Source organism: Neofelis nebulosa, chromosome 13 (genome assembly GCF_028018385.1).
Source record: "Neofelis nebulosa isolate mNeoNeb1 chromosome 13, mNeoNeb1.pri, whole genome shotgun sequence".
Taxonomy (NCBI): domain Eukaryota; kingdom Metazoa; phylum Chordata; class Mammalia; order Carnivora; family Felidae; genus Neofelis; species Neofelis nebulosa.
Genome location: NC_080794.1, coordinates 54,823,297 through 54,843,080, shown reverse-complemented (window position 1 = coordinate 54,843,080; position 19,784 = coordinate 54,823,297). Strand labels below are relative to the sequence as shown.

General features: G+C 42.5%; 1 protein-coding gene across 1 annotated transcript in view; it reads left to right on the top strand.

Moving 5' to 3' along the window:
- SLC16A12 (solute carrier family 16 member 12) overlaps positions 1–15,622 on the top strand; it is a 79,526-nt gene extending 63,904 nt beyond the window's left edge. Inside the window, 5 exon segments of the mRNA XM_058697125.1 lie at positions 2,703–2,806; positions 5,508–5,651; positions 7,840–8,419; positions 10,365–10,624; positions 12,950–15,622. Coding sequence (XP_058553108.1) covers positions 2,703–2,806; positions 5,508–5,651; positions 7,840–8,419; positions 10,365–10,624; positions 12,950–13,212 — 1,351 coding nt within the window. The 3' untranslated portion in view covers positions 13,213–15,622.
- Positions 15,623–19,784: the final 4,162 nt, after the last annotated feature.

Here is a 19,784-nt window from a genome sequence, read left to right as displayed (position 1 = left end):
AGACAGAGAGAGGGAGAGAGCATGCATGTGCACACACGGGCAAGGGGCAAAGAGAGAGGGAGAGAGAGAATCCCAAGCGCTCCCTGCGCTGTGAGTGCAGAGCCCGAGGTGGGTCTCTATCTCACAGACTCACACAGTGAGGTCATGACCTGAGCTGAAATCAAGAGTCGGATGCTTAACCACCTGAGCGCCCCCAGGTGCCCCTTCATGGAGTTTTTAATTTGCTCTTCAGTGTTCTTACTAGCATGAGTTTACCATTCATCTTTACATCCTGCAATCCCAGTTTTGAACACAAATGTGAGCGTTGAACTCATATGCGGAATCACTGGAGCTCAGGCACGTGTATGTATTTCATTTTCACCAGAACAGGGGAAACCCTGCACCAAAAAACAAAACAAAACAAAACAAAACGAAACAACCTCTACCGTTTTCTCTTTGTTTCTTGATGCACTCACTTTCTGTCAACATTCTCTATCTTCCACTTCCTGATGAATAAGGGAAGACAGAGCAGGAAAGGGAAAGGAACGGTGGGTAGCCCTACCTTTCTTTTTTCCTCCATGTCATGATTTTCAGCGTAAGTGGTTGGCTAGTAAAATACAGAGACATAACCTGAGTCGGAAAGGATATAGGAATCCTCAGTGCTTTGTGTTTCCTAAAACACTGTTGCTTGCTTTCTGCATTTGAAACAAGTTCTGATTTGAAAGGAAAGCATGGCCTCTCTCAGGAGTGAGAGCCTTCCTCCCCCTACCCCCATGCTTACTCAGTTGTCCATGTAACATAACTTGCACACACTCTGAGTCTAACCCAACTCCCACACATTGTGAGTCTACCAGAGTTTGCGTGTCTAATACCACGCGTGTCCATGGGAAGGCGGAGAGTCGCAAACACGTGGTGCGTGCATCTCCTCTGCTCGCGTGCATGCCCTGTCGTTCCTTTGGACTTTACGTACAAAACATGAATTCAGAGATGAACGTGTTAGAAATTTTAAGACCGTGACAGCTGAAATTCTATGCTTCTGAGTGCCAGATTCTGTGCGATTGCAGAGGATGCACGCTGGGAAAGCTGGCCCTGCCTAGCACAGTTGTCCTGGTTCTACCTGATTCTCCTCCTTCTTCTTTTTCTCCATCACCCGCCTTCACATCTAGCAGCAACTGGAAAGGGCTGGGGAGAGAAATAACAGGTTACTGCGGGCTGCTGAAGCATGATGGGTTAGACGGTAGCCCTATCCAGAGAGACGACCTCCTATCTCATCCTCACCAAGACCTGATCCTTCCCTGGCTGAAATCGAGTACTAAAAGCTCCTGCCCTGAATTGGGAAACTTGCTAATCTGTATGACATTCATTCCAACTTGTACAGTGATACAAATCATTGCTCTAAAATCACTTACATCATTTTTTCCTGAGTAATTAACAATTTTTCAGTGTAAAGTTTCTCTGTCTCTGTATGTCTGTCTGTCTGTCTCTCTCTCTCTCTCGTGATTATTTATAATCTCACCGTTCACATATAATGACTGGGTACTTTTTTGTTTTTTTCTCTATTTATATGAACTATGATTTTATCAAAATAAGCCTGTACTATATAAACTACTTTGCTTTACTTAACATTGTATTGTGAATTTTTCCCCAAATCAATAAATACATATCAAATCATCATTTTTTAACACCTAAAAATATTTCATTTTATTGATGTCAGAATTTACTTAGCCAGTCCCTTATTGATGGGCAAATAGGTTGGTTACAATATTTGGCCTTTATAAATAGTTCTCTAAAATATATCCTTTTATGTGTATCTATTATTACATCTATATAGTGTATCTATTATGTGTATCTATTATTATCATCATTTGATTATTACCTTTTGTTAAAACCTAGAACTGAAATTGCTGGGAGAGGAGATGTAGAACTCTTTTTTTTGAGAGAGAGAGAGAGAGAGAGAGAGAGAGAGAGCAGAGGATGGGCAGAAAGAATCCCAAGCCCCGACATGGGGCCCGATCCCATGAATTGTGAGATCGTGACCTGAGCCAAAATCAAGAGTGGAATGCTTAACTGGCTGAGCCACCCAGGCACCCTGAGAGATGTATAATTCTTAATTGTCAAATTTTAACTTGTGAAACAACTCTTAGAAGTCACAGATGTTGGGGGCGCCTGGGTGGCGCAGTCGGTTAAGCGTCCGACTTCAGCCAGGTCACGATCTCGCGGTCCGTGAGTTCGAGCCCCGCGTCGGGCTCTGGGCTGATGGCTCAGAGCCTGGAGCCTGTTTCCGATTCTGTGTCTCCCTCTCTCTCTGTCCCTCCCCCGTTCATGCTCTGTCTCTCTCTGTCCCAAAAATAAATAAAAAAACGTTGAAAGAAAAAAAAAATTTAAAAAAAAAAAAAAGAAGTCACAGATGTTGGTGAAATATGAAGATAAGAAAGAACCCATATTTTTGACCTGCCATATTTCCCATAAAACCTTCCCTACAGCGGTGATCCTCATATCCACTTGGCTTCAGCAGCCCTTCTAGTGGATGAACATTCCTTCTCATCCTTTAGAGTGGCTCTGTGGCCGTTGGGCCGTTCTGACTTCCTACTTACTATGGCCCAGCAATGTACCACTGAAAACCAATTAAACCAGCTGAACCAGAATTTGAAGCTGTGGTTTTGATCCATGCTCATTCTTTTTTTTTTTTTTTTTGTATAAAATTCTTGCACTGTATTTTTCAGATGTATTTCCATTTTTTTTGTGGAGTTCCAGACATACTTCACTCAGGATTATGCACAAACAGCTTGGATCCATTCCATTGTAGACTGTGTGACCATGCTCTGTGGTGAGTATCACCAGGGCTAGACAATTATTGGTTACTCTTGAACTGTACGTGACACTGGCCTTCCACTGCTTCTGTTTACCAGCTTTTTATGAATAGAAGGGCTTTGCTAAAAGTTGGCTAAGACTATATAAAAAGAAAAGACCGATCCTACCTTCAGCTAAACCCAACCAGACCTGCCCTTGGAATTAATGGTCTTCACCGAGGGCAGATAGAACAGGTGGTTAATTAACACTCTCAAAAAGACATACTATTTGGTGCTCCCATATAGAGATAGGGTGCTGGACCTCACAGGACTCATCCTGATTTGGGAAACAGTTAACCATACAGTATATGCTTGACCTCTCTTTGCTAAATGCTATGGTCCCTCATTCTCCAGTCATGAAAATGGTCACTGGATTGCACTATGAGCCGTTCCTATATGATCTCCTTAAGCAAGTGCCAACGAAATCTTGTTCTTATTCTGTTCCCTTCCCAGAGGTTCAAAATGTGGCTCATGGATTTTGTTTTTCATGCATAAACCTTCATTCTTAGAGAAGTATGAGGGAAGGATAGGATGATACAGTCATGTGATCAGCACGTTCACCGTCACTATAATTTCATTCAGGAAACCACAAGGGTACTACAGAGGGCATATAGAGTCATCTCAAAATCCATGGAATCTCTCAATCCATCTATGTCGTAGAGGAACGCTAGTCTTGAGATTTTTCTTTTCGAATGTTTTAAACCGAAGTTCTTAAATGAATGTCTTAGAGAGTTTCTGAGATTGGGACAAGTTGGAATGATCTATTTGCAGTCTAGACCCATTTAATCATTTCATTTAAATGAATCCTTAGTATTAAAAAAAAACACTATTATGTCTTCAGGCCATGTCTTGTGGCAAAAAGGAAATCCCATATTATTTAATAACTTATAAATAACATCAACTGATTCCACTCTAGGTACTGATTCATACTTATTTTTAGAAAAAAAAAAGGACACACTCAGGAATCAGTTGAATTGTGCTGAAATGTATTTCCTTTGTTGGGAGGAATTTGAGAGCAGTTCTAGGACGAAGAGCAGGTTTCATGAGAAGGCTAAGTTGACTCTGTCTACTGATAACCCTGGAAGGTCTTAAGGGATCAGAAAATAATATCTTTGGGTTTTCTACCCTGTTTTCTTGTTTGTTTGTTTTGTTTGTTTTTTCAATCAGGAAGACTATCACTTGGTTTTCAGGGTCATGTTATTAGTCACAGCCTTTGTATGACCATGTCAAGTGAGCCATGTTTATCTTTCTCAGATGACACAGGTGACTCATTTCCCTCACTGTTATCTTTTGGAGAATATTTATAATCCCCAGAAGAGGACTAAATGGCCTTCGGTGACCAACAGGATCACAGTGACTGTGTGATAAAGCTGGGTCGTATTAGATGCAGCATTTTAAAATTCAAGGACTGGAGGCCATGCAAGGACTTGAGGCCTGTTGGATCCAGTTTCCATGTACCAGTTTCCATGTTGCTCACCTGGCAACACTAGTTGAGGTCAGGAGATGGAGAAGAGGCTGCAGACACCCACTGGGGGCACTTTTCATTGAGTTTAGTGTAAGTTTTGTCACTTTCCAATAGCCGTAGCGGCAGCAGCCTGGAGAATTAGATATATTCTCGGGAGTTTTGCTCCTTCCTGTTCTCCAGAGATTATATAGACACACAGCCACTGTTTTAACTAGGCAGGAGACATCAGGCTGACGGCTGGTTCTGTCACATACATTTGAGTCGGGCCCCAGTTTCAACCTGACCAATACAAAATTATACTCCACAGATACCCGAAGAACTTGCTCTTCTGATCTTCGTACTAGGAATACTGCTCAGCATGAGTTGTTCCATAGAAAGAATTCTTATTTCCCCATGTCTCCTCTGCCATCAGTCTGGGAGGCCCAAGGAGACAGAGTAACAGGGTGAAATAACCCTGAACTTGGTGTCAGGTGCCCTGAGCTATAGTTGTTGGTGATCTTGGACATGTCATAGTCCCCTGAACTTCAATTTCTCCTTGGTCTATTCCAGCTTAATTAATATTCTATAAATCTGAAAGCTGGCACAATTATAACACATTGTTAAACCACAAATAGAGTGAGGCCAACCCAAATGTCGCTACGGATGTGAGGCATTTTCCTAGATTTTCTGGGTTTTGACTTCTCATCCACAGGGTTTCCTAAAGCCCAAAAACAGTACCAGATTGTGGAATGGTCTTTTTCCTTGGCCTTTTCCTGCATAACACTAGTGGCCACACAGTGTTGCCTTCCCTTCCCTCTTTTCCTTCCCTACTAGTTAACTGTGATAATTATTGCTAATGATGCATGATTAATACTGTGTGAAACATATAAGCCACATCCCTGTGTAAGTGGCATGTAATTTAAATAAGGAGCTGGTTCACTATTTTAAAAGCACCCCGAGCCCTGGAATTATGACTATAATAGAATGGAGAAGCGGAGGGCGCACGGAAATGCAACTCAGCAGAACCGATCCTAATTCCAGCTTTGCTACTTGTTCTCCGTGTGACCATAGACAAGTCATTTCCTCTCTCCTCAGTTTCCAAATATGTGGAATGAGCGAGACGGGCTTGATGCCGTAAAGATCAACCATTCTCTGTTCTGTCAACGCAACACCACAGCCTTTCCACAGTGCCCTCAAGGCCTCTCTGCTGAACCTATTTATTATTGTTTTTGAAGCTCCACTTGGGAGTGTCGTCAGTAACCATTTATCCTGTCAAGTGGGAATCATGCTGGGTGGCTTGCTTGCATCGACTGGTCTCATCCTGGGCTCATTTGCCACCAGTCTGAAGCATCTCTACCTCACTCTGGGAGTTCTCACAGGTAAGGGCTCTTTGTACCGCTTGTCTCCCCACCCCCTTCAGGTGTTGTCAGGCACATCAACAGAACTGTCTTCCGTAAAGTAGTCATCTTGTTAGATGTGTAACGTAAAATTTTTTTCACGTTTATTTATTTCTGAAGGAGAGAAGAGAGAGCATGAGCAGGGGAGGGGCAGAGAGAGAGGGAGACGCAGAATCCAAAGCAGGCTCCGGGCTCTGAACTGTTAGTGCAGAGCCGGGGCTCGAACCCACAAGCGGTGAGATCATGACCTGAGCCGAAGTCAGACGCCCAACTGAGCCACCTGGGTGCCCCATAGTTGCATAATTTAGTTGACTTAGCTTATGTCTACCTACCTAGCAGTTAAAAGAGCTGGAAATGCAATTGATTGCACTCCTGGAATGAAAATGTATCACTCCTCCAATTCAGCCACATGATAGAAGTGATTTCCGGCTTCCCCTCTGGTAGCAGTGGATGGCTGAGATTCTGTACTCAGAAGCAATGAGATGTTAGGGCATCATGAATTTTCAGCGGTCATCATTCTCCCAACATCTTTGCCGAGACTCCAAAACACTATCTGCGCTCGACCTGAGTTGCCCCTGCTTTATAGTGAGTGAGGAGCATCATCCAATAAATGGGGGTTTACAATTTAAAAAAGAAAGCCCCTTATTGTGAAGGTTTTTACATTATGCATTCTCTCTCAATGTGATGGAATTATGCTTTAGAGAATTATGACGAACCCTGCAAGAAGAGAAGTAATCTATGTGCATCCCATAAAGCATACCTAAGGGCACTGCATAGCATCAAGGTGGGGTCACTCGGTGGCACTGGAGTGGCATTTTGCCCCATCACTCAAAGGAATGTGGAATAGCACTAACTCAGTCTGGGCCGTAGGGGTAGCATGATCTGGTCAATGAAGGATATAATCTCATAGTGATTTTATAAATCTGGCTCTGTCAGCTTAAAAAAAAAAAGGTATCTGTTCCATGTAACCCAAAAATCCCAACCGCTAGGTGTCCAGTCATCCCAGTTTACCAAGGAGTGCCCTGGTCTTAGCACTGAACATCTCGTATCCCGGAAACCCATCGGTCCAGGCAAATCTGGATCATTGGTCACCTAGCACTGCAGATGGGAATAGGAGCCGAAGGTGGTTCTGTTTTTCCATTTAGATGCCATGAGTTCAAGGTTTTACACTCTTCAGATTTTCTTGACTTAAAAGGAATAGAAGCTGAAAATCCTTAAAAGGCTTTCTGCTGACTTTAAGGAATATGTTCAGGTTACTATGTGTACATGCTGTGTTCATACACAAAGTTGGCATGAAGTCTCCCCATTATGTGACATTATTCTGGAACTTTCATGGGGTCATATATGCTATTTAAACCCAAATTCCATGAGTGGTCCAGATGATCAGAGTTGTGTTTTCATAGGCGGTGAAGAGTTGAAGTAATCCTCTGGATAATTTAAGATAAAAAGAGGTATTGGGTGGGGAGAATAAGTTTCTTGGGTCAGCATTATCTTCATTTTCTAGTTAATTCAAATTCAGTTCGTGTAGTGATTTTTTAAGCTCTTCCTTTCATTTTAATATTTCATATATTAAAATAGATTTCATTTCATATATCTATCTATATCTATATCTATATCTATATCTATATATATGACTTTCTTCTTTGGAAGCAAACCTTAAAAAAATATGGCAGATATAGATATAGATATCTGTACAGGGCGCCTGGGTGGCTCAGTCGGTTAAGCGGCCGACTTCGGCTCAGGTCATGATCTCGCGGTCCTTGAGTTCAAGCCCCGCGTCGGGCTCTGTGCTGACAGCTCAGAGCCTGGAGCCTGTTTCAGATTCTGTGTCTCCCTCTCTCTGACCCTCCCCCGTTCATGCTCTGTCTCTCTCTGTCTCAAAAATAAACGTTAAAAAAAAATTAAAAAAAAATAGATATAGATATCTGTAGATATCTATCTATCCATCCATCCATCCATCCATCCATCCATCCATCCACACACACTATACTTCCCAAACTGTGAAGGACTGGTCAGGGAGACTCCTCTTCAGCTTGGTGTAGAAAATAGTTTTAAAAGGGTTTGACAGAAGGCCAGATTCTCTTTAATCCAAATAAGTTTATCCTGAAATATTTTGTTTCATCGGCTGCTCACGGTATACCAGAACTCATATACTTCTCTTCATCCTTAGGTCTCGGATTTGCACTTTGTTACTCTCCAGCTATTGCCATGGTTGGCAAATATTTCAGCAGACGGAAGGCCCTTGCTTACGGGATCGCTATGTCAGGAAGTGGCATTGGCACCTTCATACTGGCTCCGGTGGTTCAACTCCTTATTGAACAGTTTTCCTGGCGGGGAGCGTTACTCATTCTTGGGGGCTTCGTTTTGAATCTCTGTGTTTGCGGCGCCCTGATGCGGCCTATTACTCTGAAGGAGGACCATACAACTCCAGAGCAGGACCACATCTGTAGAACTCAGAAACAAGACTTTAAGCGAGTGTCTCCCTGTGCAACTTTGACTAAAAAATGGGTGCAGACCTGCCTCTGTTGCTCTTTGCAACAGGAATACAGTTTTTTACTGATGTCAGACTTCGTTGTGTTAGCCATCTCTGTTCTGTTTATGGCTTACGGCTGCAGCCCTCTCTTTGTGTACTTGGTACCTTATGCTCTGAGTGTCGGAGTGAGTCACCAGCAAGCTGCTTTCCTTATGTCCATACTCGGGGTGATTGACATTATTGGCAATATCACATTTGGATGGCTAACTGACAGAAGGTAAAATCCGTGAAACTGCAGTCGGCCCCCTACCAGGGGACTCCCAGCTTTGAGATCCCCCTCATCCCCTTACCCTGTACAAAACCTACATCTGAGTGGCATCAATGAGTTTTCAGTATCTGAGGGCAACCCCCCTGCTGTTTTCTTCTAGGTAGAGGTTGGAAACCTTTTCCCGTAAAGAGGTAGATAGTAAACGTTTTTGGCTCCGTGGGTCATGGGATCACAAGTATTCAGTTCTGCTGTTGTAGCACAAAACAACTATAGACAATATGTGAAGAAATGAGAGTGGCTATGTTCCAGTAGGACTTTACTATGGATACTGAAATTTTAATTTCCCAGATGATTTTCACACGTTGAAATAGTATTGTTCTTTTGATTTTTTGTTCCAACCACTCAAAAATAGAAAACGCTTCTTAGTTCACAGACAGTGCAAAAACAGGTGGTGATCTAGATTTGGCCATAGTTTGCCAACCTCTGTTCTAGACGGTTCAGGATGATGGGTATGTCTAAATTGCAGAAACCTGTGGTAACCACAAGTTCTGGTGACACATTTCATTCCATCCGAAGTCAAGTCAGTGCTCAGGCTGGGTGTTGTGGTTTTAGTTTAAAGACAGAACAAAACTAAACAAGCAAACAAACAAAAAACACAGAGGCTGGCTGGAAATGGAGAGAGGAACAGAATTGAGTCCAGGCAGGGAGATTAGGTGCAAAACTAACACATTATTTACAGCCACACATTTGTGTTTGACCATGCGGATAGCAAATACTTTCAGTATGGTTTTAGGCTTAGAAACCCAAGTTATAACAAATCTACTAGGTAGTTTCTTAAGCTAATGCTTACTGGTTGGATTGAAGAAGAGTGAGATACTCAGATTCTCTTCACACTCGAGCTGTGACCTGGGAGAGCAATCATCATGTGGCTTCTCACATATTATGTCTTCGGTACTTACTCAGTGTCCAACAGCCATTCTCCAGTGCTATGAGTATAATATTTAAAGTTAATTCCAAATTTAATGGTTAAGGAAAAGCGGGAAGAGTTGGGGTCTCTATCTTGACCACTAACACCACAAGAAGCAGCCCCAGTGTAGGTTTGATAGAGGCATCTCTGCTCAGGGGCTATACCAGACCTAAGTTCTTCTGCTGGCTCTGCCCCTTACTATCCCTGTGACCTAGGGAAAATTACTGACCCTCAGATCTTCAAGGGTCTTCATCTGTAAAACAGGCGAGTGCAATATTTTTCTGTTGACCTCTTAGCATTTTGTGAGGCTCAAATGAGACTGCGGGTTGAAAAACATTTGTAAAGCATAAATGGCCGGGGCTGATACTGTACCGAGTCTTTGAAATAACTGGTATCAATGATGAGTTTGGAGCTATAGGGGGAAAAGGCAACAGAAGTACCACTGGGGAGGTCTTGAAAATAACACTTAGTCCTGGTACAAGACTGACATCATCTCTGGCCAGTCATTTTAATGTCTTCATATTCTAGCTTCTCCCTTGTGTAACTTGGGTTATTGACCACATATGACATAGCAGACACCAATGGGTGACGTACCTGAAAGCATCTAATATGGTAGACGGCTAGAAAATAGTCACCTGACACTCGACTTGTTATTTTACAACTATCCGTAGGGTGACCGTATGGGATAGGTAACCTTCCCATTATACAGCTTAAAGAAATGGAGATTAGAGTTAAGCAGTTCGTAGGTGACAGAACTGGATTCAGACTTCCGCCTTTCTAGTTTTAGAGCGTATTTTGTGCCACACCATGTTTCCTGGGAAGATGAAGTCTTGTGTTTTCCTATACCAAAAGAAAGATAGACGACATGGATAACGGGAAGCCTTCTCTGTAAATAACTGCAGTGCTTATCGCTGCATGGCCATGGTCCCAAAGCTCTTTGACAGAAGCTGTGCATTCTGCACTCATTCTTGGTCTTCAAATCCACAGGTGCCTGAAGAACTACCGGTATGTCTGCTACCTCTTTGCCGTGGGACTGGATGGGCTTTGCTATCTCTGCCTCCCAATGCTCCAGAGTCTTCCCCTGCTCGTGCCTTTCTCTTGTACCTTTGGCTACTTTGATGGTGCCTACGTGACTTTGATCCCAGTAGTGACTGCAGAAATAGTAGGGACCACGTCTTTGTCATCAGCCCTCGGTGTGGTGTACTTCCTTCATGCAGTGCCGTACTTGGTGAGCCCACCCATCGCAGGTAAGTTTCCAGAGAGATCCCCCCAGACACCTCTTCTGTTTGTCATACTGATGTGAAAACTGTCAGCTCACACACAGACAATGGGGACTGGAAGTTAAGTTGGGAAGAGCGAAAGAGAAAGGGATTCAAGAGCCACCGAGGTATCATGGTCTCACTTGTATCCTTGTTTTATCATTTTCTTCCAGCCAAGTGGAGACTTTAGCCTACTTGGAAAGAAAAAGTCCAAAATTAGGGTCTTGATTCCATTCCACACTAATGATGGGAGCGATGGAATGGAGCAGCTGTTCAGGCTTATAAATAAGTCAGGCACATTCAGAGGGAAGTCTGGAGGGAGTACAGGATTCCACTTGGGGAGAGTGGGCAGTGAGGCTGAAATGGTAAGTGGGTGTCATAGCGGAGGGTCTTGAGTGCCAGCCAAAGGAGCCAAAGGGGCCCTATATTCTTAAGAGACTACGGATAGTATTTTTATTTTATTTTTATTTTTTATTTTTTAAAATTTACATCCAAATTAGCGTATAGTGAAACTATAGAATGATTTCCGAACCCAGCCATTGCTAAAGCAGCCAACTAGGGGAAACTGTGGCTGTTTCACAGCTGCAGATAAAAATTCCTGGTCAGGGGTGCCTTGGTGGCTCAGTCAGTTAAGCCTCCGACTTCAGCTCAGGTCATGATCTCATGGTTCGTGGGTTCGAGCCCTGCATTGGGCTCTGTGCCAACATCTCGGAGTCTGGAGCCTGCTTCAGATTCTATATCTCCCTCTGTCTCTGCCCTTCCCCTGCTTATTCTCTCTCTCTCTCTCTCTCTCTCTCTCTCTCTCAACTAAATAAACATTAAAAAAATTTCCTGGTCAGTTTAAATTCTGTGATATAGGACCATCTTTTTAGTGCTTCATTTTTTGGAAACTGCCCCCAAAAGGTCCCCCCATCCTCCCTTGGTAGCCAATTTTTGTGTTTACCAACCTTGGAGGGAGCAGTGTAATTCAGTTAAAAAGTCATAGTGCATAAATGAAATTTGGATTCCTGGATCCTTTTTTTGATCCATGGCCTTCATTTGGCAAATTAGACATTCTCGTTGCCAGGCATTGGAGGATTAGGGTGTAAGTTCTTACCATAATACTTCTCTTATTTAATTACCGTTAAAATGACAACTCTCTACTCAGTCTCTTTTGTTTGGTGCTACAGAAATGCATAAGCAAATCACAGGATAACTAAAATATTCAAGAGTAGTTTGGATTACAGGAAACTTTGTGGGGCTTGTAACAATTTCTGCATACTGTTTTTGACTAATGAAGTAGGTGAAAGGAAAAATCATATACTTTTCCAGAGGATTTTCTTGGCATAGAACTTTAGAGGAGTTTTTAAAAAACTTTAATCATAAAATAATTGTCTGCCAAGGTCTAATTTGATCCCATCGATTCTCTGATCATTGTGACCCATATTTTGCATGTCATATGCCCTGGTTCTCCTCAAAATTTAGAGCGGGAATTGATATTGGGATTAATTTGTTGCAAAAGGAGCTAAAGAAAAGAAGAAAAAAAAAAGCCATGATTGCAGAATGATATCTTGTGAAGTTTGCGTTGGCCGCATCTAAGATGGCCCAAAGTTCTGAATTTCACTGTATGGGGTACAATGACTGGGTCCAGCCGAAAATTTGGATTCTTCTATATCCAGGAGCATGTTAATGTCACTCAAGATAGACAGTATGTGGGTGTAGGGAATACTACCAGCATTTGGTACAATTATATTCTCTTAACACGAGAGATAAGTGATCCCAACATCAATAATTTGATGCTATTTTTATCTTTTCTACCATATTTTCTAGGATTAATGACAATATTTATTGTGCGATTACTAAGAATGGGACACTCTTCCAAGCACTTTACCTAGCAATGACAATCCATTTAAGAACTTTTCCTAGAAAACAGAATGCATTTTCAGTTGCTGCACCATATTTTTAGATCTGCTTCTCATGTTAAAATTATAATGGTGGTGCTAGCAATCTGTTATTCTTATCCTTAGAAATGATTAGATTTGGGGCACCTGGGTGGCTCAGCTGGTTAAGTGTCCAACTTTGGCCCAGGTCATGATCTCACAGTTCGTGGGTTCGAGCCCCGTGTCAGGCTCTGTGCCGACAGCTCAGAGCCTGTAGCCTGCTTCGGATTCTGTCTCCCTCTCTCTCTCTGCCCTCCCCTGCTCACACTCTGTCTCTCCCTCTCACTCTTTCTCAAAATTAAACATTAAAAAAAAAAAAAAAGATTAGATTTGAGAGTAGGTAAATAATTGAATTGTCAACTCCACAATGTAATTTCGCTGTTGCTTATTACAGGATGGCTTGTGGATACGACGGGCAGCTACACTGCAGCCTTTCTGCTCTGTGGATTCTCAATGATATTTAGTTCTGTGTTGCTTGGCTTTGCTAGACTTGTAAAGAAGATGAAAAAAACCCAGCTGCAGTTCCTGGCCAAAGAGTCTGATCCGAAGCTGCAGCTATGGACCAATGGATCGGTGGCTTACTCTGTAGCAAAAGAGTTAGATCACAAAGATGAGGAATCTGTCGCTGTCGCAGTGTCTGGTTACAACCCCACATGACCAGTGGCCCGGAGCCTGGGAATCTTCAGGGCTGAGACAGGTGGGACCACCAGACCGTGTGTGTCTCTGAAGCATTTTATTTTGGCAGAAGCACTGCCGTCCGAGGAAATTATTATTGTTGTTTCATTAACGCGTTTATAGGGGAAAATAGCAAATAACAAAGCACGTTGGACTGGCTCAGAGTTTCCTCATTTGGGATTTGTACTCACAATTGAACTCACATCTTTCAGGCAATGAGCATCACTCCGTGGAGAATGTTAGGACATAGCTGAGGCAGTTAGTGGTAATTGGGGGTAATTTCAAGACATGACCAAAGAAGATGACATTGGGAAGCTTTGTCTCCAACTCTCTGGCCCTCCATCTTCCTCAGTCAGAAGGTAAAGAGAAACAATGACGTGTAGGTGAGCTTACTTTATGTTTTTTTGGAGAAAGGGGTCTGTATGAATCACTGCCTTTTGAAGAATCTAAAGTATTCTTCAACGACTCTGTTTAAAGCCCTGATGAGACTCTCCACTGTGAGAAAGGGTTGGTATCTTCACCTCTCCACCTCCACTGAAAGCCTTCTTCCTAAGACTGAGCCCCTCATCTCTGACCCGGCCCTCACCTCTGTTCCTATCACATATAATACTGAGTTTAGCAGAATACGCCAAGTCACAAGGGTGATTCCTCAGTCTCACCTGAAATGTTAACACCAACACGTCTTTAGAAACAAAGCTTTTATTGAACTTGCACACACATTCCTGTTAGGAACTGAAAAATGTTGGCAGTATTCCAACTGGGCAGGAATTGAATTCTCAAATCAGCAGGTGTCTGATGGGAGTTTTCTTTTCAGACCAGACATTTAGGTTCATCATTACCCAAAAGGGAGGTTTGCCTGAAAAAGATTGTTCTAGAGATATTCCAGAGGTGAGATTCCTTTCTGCCTGTGTTAATTCTTGTTCCAATGTCCACTGCCCTTTATCTCTTGATGGATAATCGTTCGAAACTTTATGGGCCTCTCCAGATGAATGAGAAGGCGTCAGGGGTTAACCTCAGCATCCTAGCCCTCTCATTAATTAGAGCTTTGTTCAGGCGAGAGGGAGGAGAAGGTGAAGAAGGCTAGAGGTGTGGTATTTTACAGTTCATAGAACTCTTTCACATACCTTCACTCCTTGGATTAGAATAGTTTACTCATTCTCAAGTACTCTATTTTCCTATAGTTTGGGACAATTTCTGACTCTTCAGAGGGAGGGTATCAAAGAGAAGAGAAAGGCCAGAGCCTCCAGCTTGTCTCCAACCACTTTTAAATCCACAGAGTGATAGCCCTGAATCGCCAAATCGTGTCATACCCGTAAATTAGGAGAAAATTACACAATTGAAAAAGGATCTTCATTATAGAGAAATTTTAAATCTGAACCTCAAAGAAATATTTTTACCCTAAAGGCCATTTAATCCATTGTCCCTCAGGCGGTCTCACAAATGCCTGGTTGGCACTGAGGAGGATCCTAGGTTGACGAAGCGTGTTCACCAAGAGTCTTCGCCTATAACTGGATTATTTCATAAAATTGCATATTAATACATTGCTTTCAGAATGAAATACTGACTTGATTTAATGGAAGAAAACTCATATTTCACTGCTGCTTTCCAAAGATAAATTTGAATGTCGCCTGTTATCTTTTTACTTAGCTCAAGAATTAAGTTTTGAACCCACTTACTAGATCATTTGCAATCTACAAATAATACTTGGAAAATATCTGTAAAAAGTCAAAGTTATGATGAACTTATGTGTGTTTGGAATAGCACTTTATACTAGATATCATTTCTTGAATCTTCAAGCCTAAAGATTTTTTGAAATATAAATAGTTCTAAATATTCCTAGACCTATTTTTTCCTAGCGGCCAGAGTAAAATTTTCTTTCTCCAGTTCTGCAATATGATTTCTCTGAAGTATGATAAGTGTTCCTGAAAAATGAGTATAGAAACCAGAGCTTTAAAAAATTTGTTTAAAGTATTTGGGATATTTTTACTTTCTACACATGCATAAATTTGTATTTTACTTGCCCATTTGGAGCGCAATTTTAGAAAACCAAGGAAAATGTAGATCTTAGACTCCACCATTGTATCTCCACAAAATTTTACTGTTAAGGTTCCATGTGCCTATACTGTTTTTTCCAAAAGGGAGAGATTCATAGGAATGATGTGTTTTGTGGAATCAAGTACAAAATTGTGGTAGGATGATTCTGCATCTTAAATATTTCTTCATATCACTGTGAGCTCTACTTTGAGTAGAAAAGCAAAGAAGCTAACTTCTATCGATACACTGTACCATTGGGCCTTTTTTTTTTTTTCAGATTGTGATTTTACTAGTAGATCAGATATTTATGCTCATATTTTCTTACTTCAAAAGCGTAATAAAATGAATTTATATTTGTGTTTGGAAACACATTTTTCCCTGTACAAGGGGTTTGGATTGAATGGCGAGTGAGCTTGTGTGGATTATGCTAAAATGTAGCTGGCATATAAAGATGTGGTAAACAATCAAATAATTTACAAAAGCCAAACCCATTTATTGAGTGTTTTCTTTTTTTTTTTTTTAATTTTTTTTAACGTTTATTTATTTTTGAGACAGAGAGAGACAGAGCATGAACGGGGGAGGGGCAGAGAGAGAGGGAGACACAGAATCTGAAACAGGCTCCAGGCTCTGAGTTGTCCGCACAGAGCCTGACACGGGGCTCGAACTCACGGACCGCAAGATCATGACCTGAGCCGAAGTCGGCCGCTTAACCGACTGAGCCACCCAGGCGCCCCAAGTGTTTTCAATGTATTAGCTACTGTGCTAAGCACTTCCTATGCATTGTATTATCTAATCCCCATAACCTCTATTATCACCACTTGATAGATGTGGAAACTGGGGTATCACGTGGCCACTGCACTTCCATTGCCTCCAGGGAAATCCGGTAAAGCCAGGAATCTATCTGATGCTGGACCCTGCCTCCTTCCCCTTGTACCTATCTGGGTTATCTTATGTGTGTTGAAAAGCCATTTGGAAACAGGCCCTCCCTCGAGAAAAATTTTTTAAAAAACCTTTGGATTATGCTTCAATCTACCAATTCGTATAGGTAGGAAGATTCTAGAATGGAAATTTCCAAGAGTTTTCCCAAGAATCTGGTTCTAGCGAGACCACCACTTCCAGGCTAAGTGGCTTAATTTGCTGTCTATTGATCCAGGCCTCTCTTGAGGGGCATTTACGTGTGTGTAACAGGGAGAAGGAGAAGGTTGGGAAACATACTTTGTCCCAAAAGAGAGTTCCACCTTCTGCATTACCAGAGTCATGCTTTCTCAGTCAACAGTTGAATTCTTTCTTTTTTTTTTTTTTAATTTTTTTTTTTAACGTTTATTTATTTTTGAGACAGAGACACAGCATGAACGGGGGAGGGGCAGAGAGAGAGGGAGACACAGAATCGGAAGCAAGCTCCAGGCTCTGAGCCATCAGCCCAGAGCCCGACGCGGGGCTCGAACTCGCGGACTGCAAGATCGTGACCTGAGCTGAAGTCAGACGCTTAACCGACTGAGCCACCCAGGCGCCCCTTGAATTCTTTCTTAAGTGCCTGCACCATTGCCCCTTGATGACAAAGATGGTAATGTCTATCTGGCACTCACCTTCCTCGTCTCAGTGGGTCTAATTCTGAAATTGTTTACTGAGCTGAGATAGTATGAAACATCAAGGTAGATATCTGAGTTTCTCTTCCCATACTTCAAAGTTCGAGCCTTTATTTTTTTTTCTAAACCAAACAACAGATTTTTATACCTGTTGCCAGAGCAGCTACTAGTGAGAGACGACTGGGATTTTGTCCCATAACACAGAGAAATATTTGGTAGGGGGGAATGGGAAAATACTAAATCATGATCAAAAGACTGACATTTAAAGCAAAACATTTTATTATGGAACTTTTCAAACGTACAAAAAAACAGTAAAATGAACTCGACATAACTACCACACAGCACCTACGATTATCTATTTTTCACCCTGATGAACCTATTTGAAATACATTAACATGCTGACAGGGTATGTCTTCCTTCAGCTGCCAAGGAATAACTGAACCTGGCAAGAATAATTTATTCCTGCAAGCAGAGGGCATGGGTGGTTTAGTATCACCTATAAAGGGACCACGTCATTACAAAGCTGATTGGGTCCGCTTTCTTTCTGTGGACTTTGGGCATCCAAGTTACAGGTTAAAATTCTTCCTCTGTCTTTCCCCAGCCCCCACGTGATCTATCCACCTGAAGCTTAAGGAGGTATCATATAAGTGAAAGTGCTTTTGAATTCTGGAAAAAAGTGATGATTATTACTCTTAATTATTTTAAGTGTCAGCGAACTCTTTCAGGAGTAAAAGCACTATATGTATATACATACATACATACGTACGTTTATTTATTTATTCATTTATGTATTTATTTTTGGGAGAGTGCGAGTAGGGGAGGGGCAGAGAGAGGGGGACAGAGGGTCCAAAATGGGCTCTGCACTGATAGGCTGACAGCAGTGACTCCGATGTGGGGCTCGAACTCACTAACAGTGAGATCTGACCTGAGTTGAAGTTGGATGCTGAACCGATTGAGCCCCTCAGGTGCCCCTATTTTTAAGGAATTAATTTATGGCCCACTTAAGATTTAGTTGACATTAAAAGGTATTAAAATTAACATTTTAGAAGATGACCCTTGGGGCACTTGGGTAGCTCAGTCTATTGAGCCTCTGACTTCTTCAGCTTGGTTCTTGAGTTCAAGCCCCACATCGGGCTTGCTGTTGTCAGTGCAGAGCCTGCTTTGAATCCTCTGCCCCCTCTCCTGGGTGGCTCAGTCGGTTGAGCGTCCAACTTCAGCCCGGGTCATGATCTCGTGGTCCGTGGGTTCGAGCCCCGCATCGGACTCCGTGCTGACAGCTCGGAGCCCGGAGCCTGTTTCGGATTCTGTGTCTCCCTCTCTCTCTGCCCCTCCCCTGTTCATGCTCTCTCTCTGTCTCAAAAATAAATAAACATTAAAAAAAAAAAAAATTTGAATCCTCTGCCCCCTCTGTCTGCCCCTCCCCCTCTTGTGCTCTCTGGCATGCACGTGCTCTCTCTCTCTCTCTCTCAAAAACAAAAATTAAAAAATAAAAAGGCAACCCTTTTAGTTTTCCCATAAAATTGTTTCGCTTGTGATGGCAAGTTAGGTGTTCTCTCACTAACACAATGACAGGAGAAAAAGAGAGGCCCCAGTGCTAGCCGTGCTGAAGACATATTCTTATTCCCAGATAACTTGTTTCTGCATCTGGCCCTGAGCAGAGTCTGGGTGTGGCTCAGGGTGGGGAAGGAGATGCGAGTGAGGGAAAGGGCCATGTGGTTACCTGAGATTCCATCAGACTCTGAAAGCCTCTGGGTCTAAAATTTGCTGATCCCTGCCCAAGCAGAGGTGGAAGAATTTGGACATCTGACTCTAGTTTTCAAATTTCAACAGGGGAGAGGAGACCCTGTTTTGGAATCACAAGTTACAGGCCTGGTGTGAGCACTGGGTACGCACACTGGAATAGGGCCTACGAGGTCGCGCGGGGTGTAGCTCCCACCTAACTTCCAGACCCCACGTTGGGCTATACTCTCGCTGCTCATTCTACTGCAGGGCCCGGCTCTCCAGGTGCCCTAGGTCATTTCACGCATGTTGATCCTTCACTGTACTCACTTCTCAACTTTTGGGCCACAGTTTACATGTCACTTTCTAGACAACCCATCTTTAACCACTGCCCCATCTAAATTACATATCCGCACCATCACCACCCTCGTTACTCATTTTCATAACACTTCTTTTCCTTTAAAGAATAGAGTTTAATTATAATTAATACTCATTTGTGCATTTAAAATGTCATCCCCACAAAACCACAAGCTTCCTGAAGATGGGGATCACAACAACTGACTATTCACCAGTCAGTCCAGTGCCTAAAATGTAGCAGGCACTCAATAGATACTTGGTGAATGAGTCAATGAATGGAAAAAAAAAAAAATCAGATGAAAACAAGAAGGAATGAAGAAGCTGTTCAAGAGAATTGTAACACAGCAGGGATGGGGCTGATTGAAGGATTGGGTTTGCTTGAGGTTGCTCCTGTACCCAAAACAGATAGGACATGTTAGATGTTCCCCATTCGGTTGGCCTCAGTAAGACACCGGTGAGAAGTGTCATATGAATAGTAGAGCTCCAGAGCACGGGGTATCATGGGGCAGGTTTGCGAAAGCAAATAAAGGTGGCAAAGAGCAGGGTTGGTAGATGTATATTAAATAACTAAACCTTTCGATTGAAGCCCGAAAGTAAAAATGATGTGATTGTGTTCAACCCAGACAGGCTTACTTGGAAAGCTCGGTTGTGTTCAAGTTGAGTGGAAGGCCCGGGGCTGGGGCAATCCATAAGGAGCCCTGGGACATTAGGAAAAGGTGGAGCACGTGTGCCTCATGCATGAGAAGAGGGGATTTCAGGAACAGGCACCACACAAGCCGCTTTTACTTTACTGGAAAATGACACCAGTATTTGGCCAGGAGCAGAAGTCTCCAATTAGTCTTTTGCACAGTCCCTATG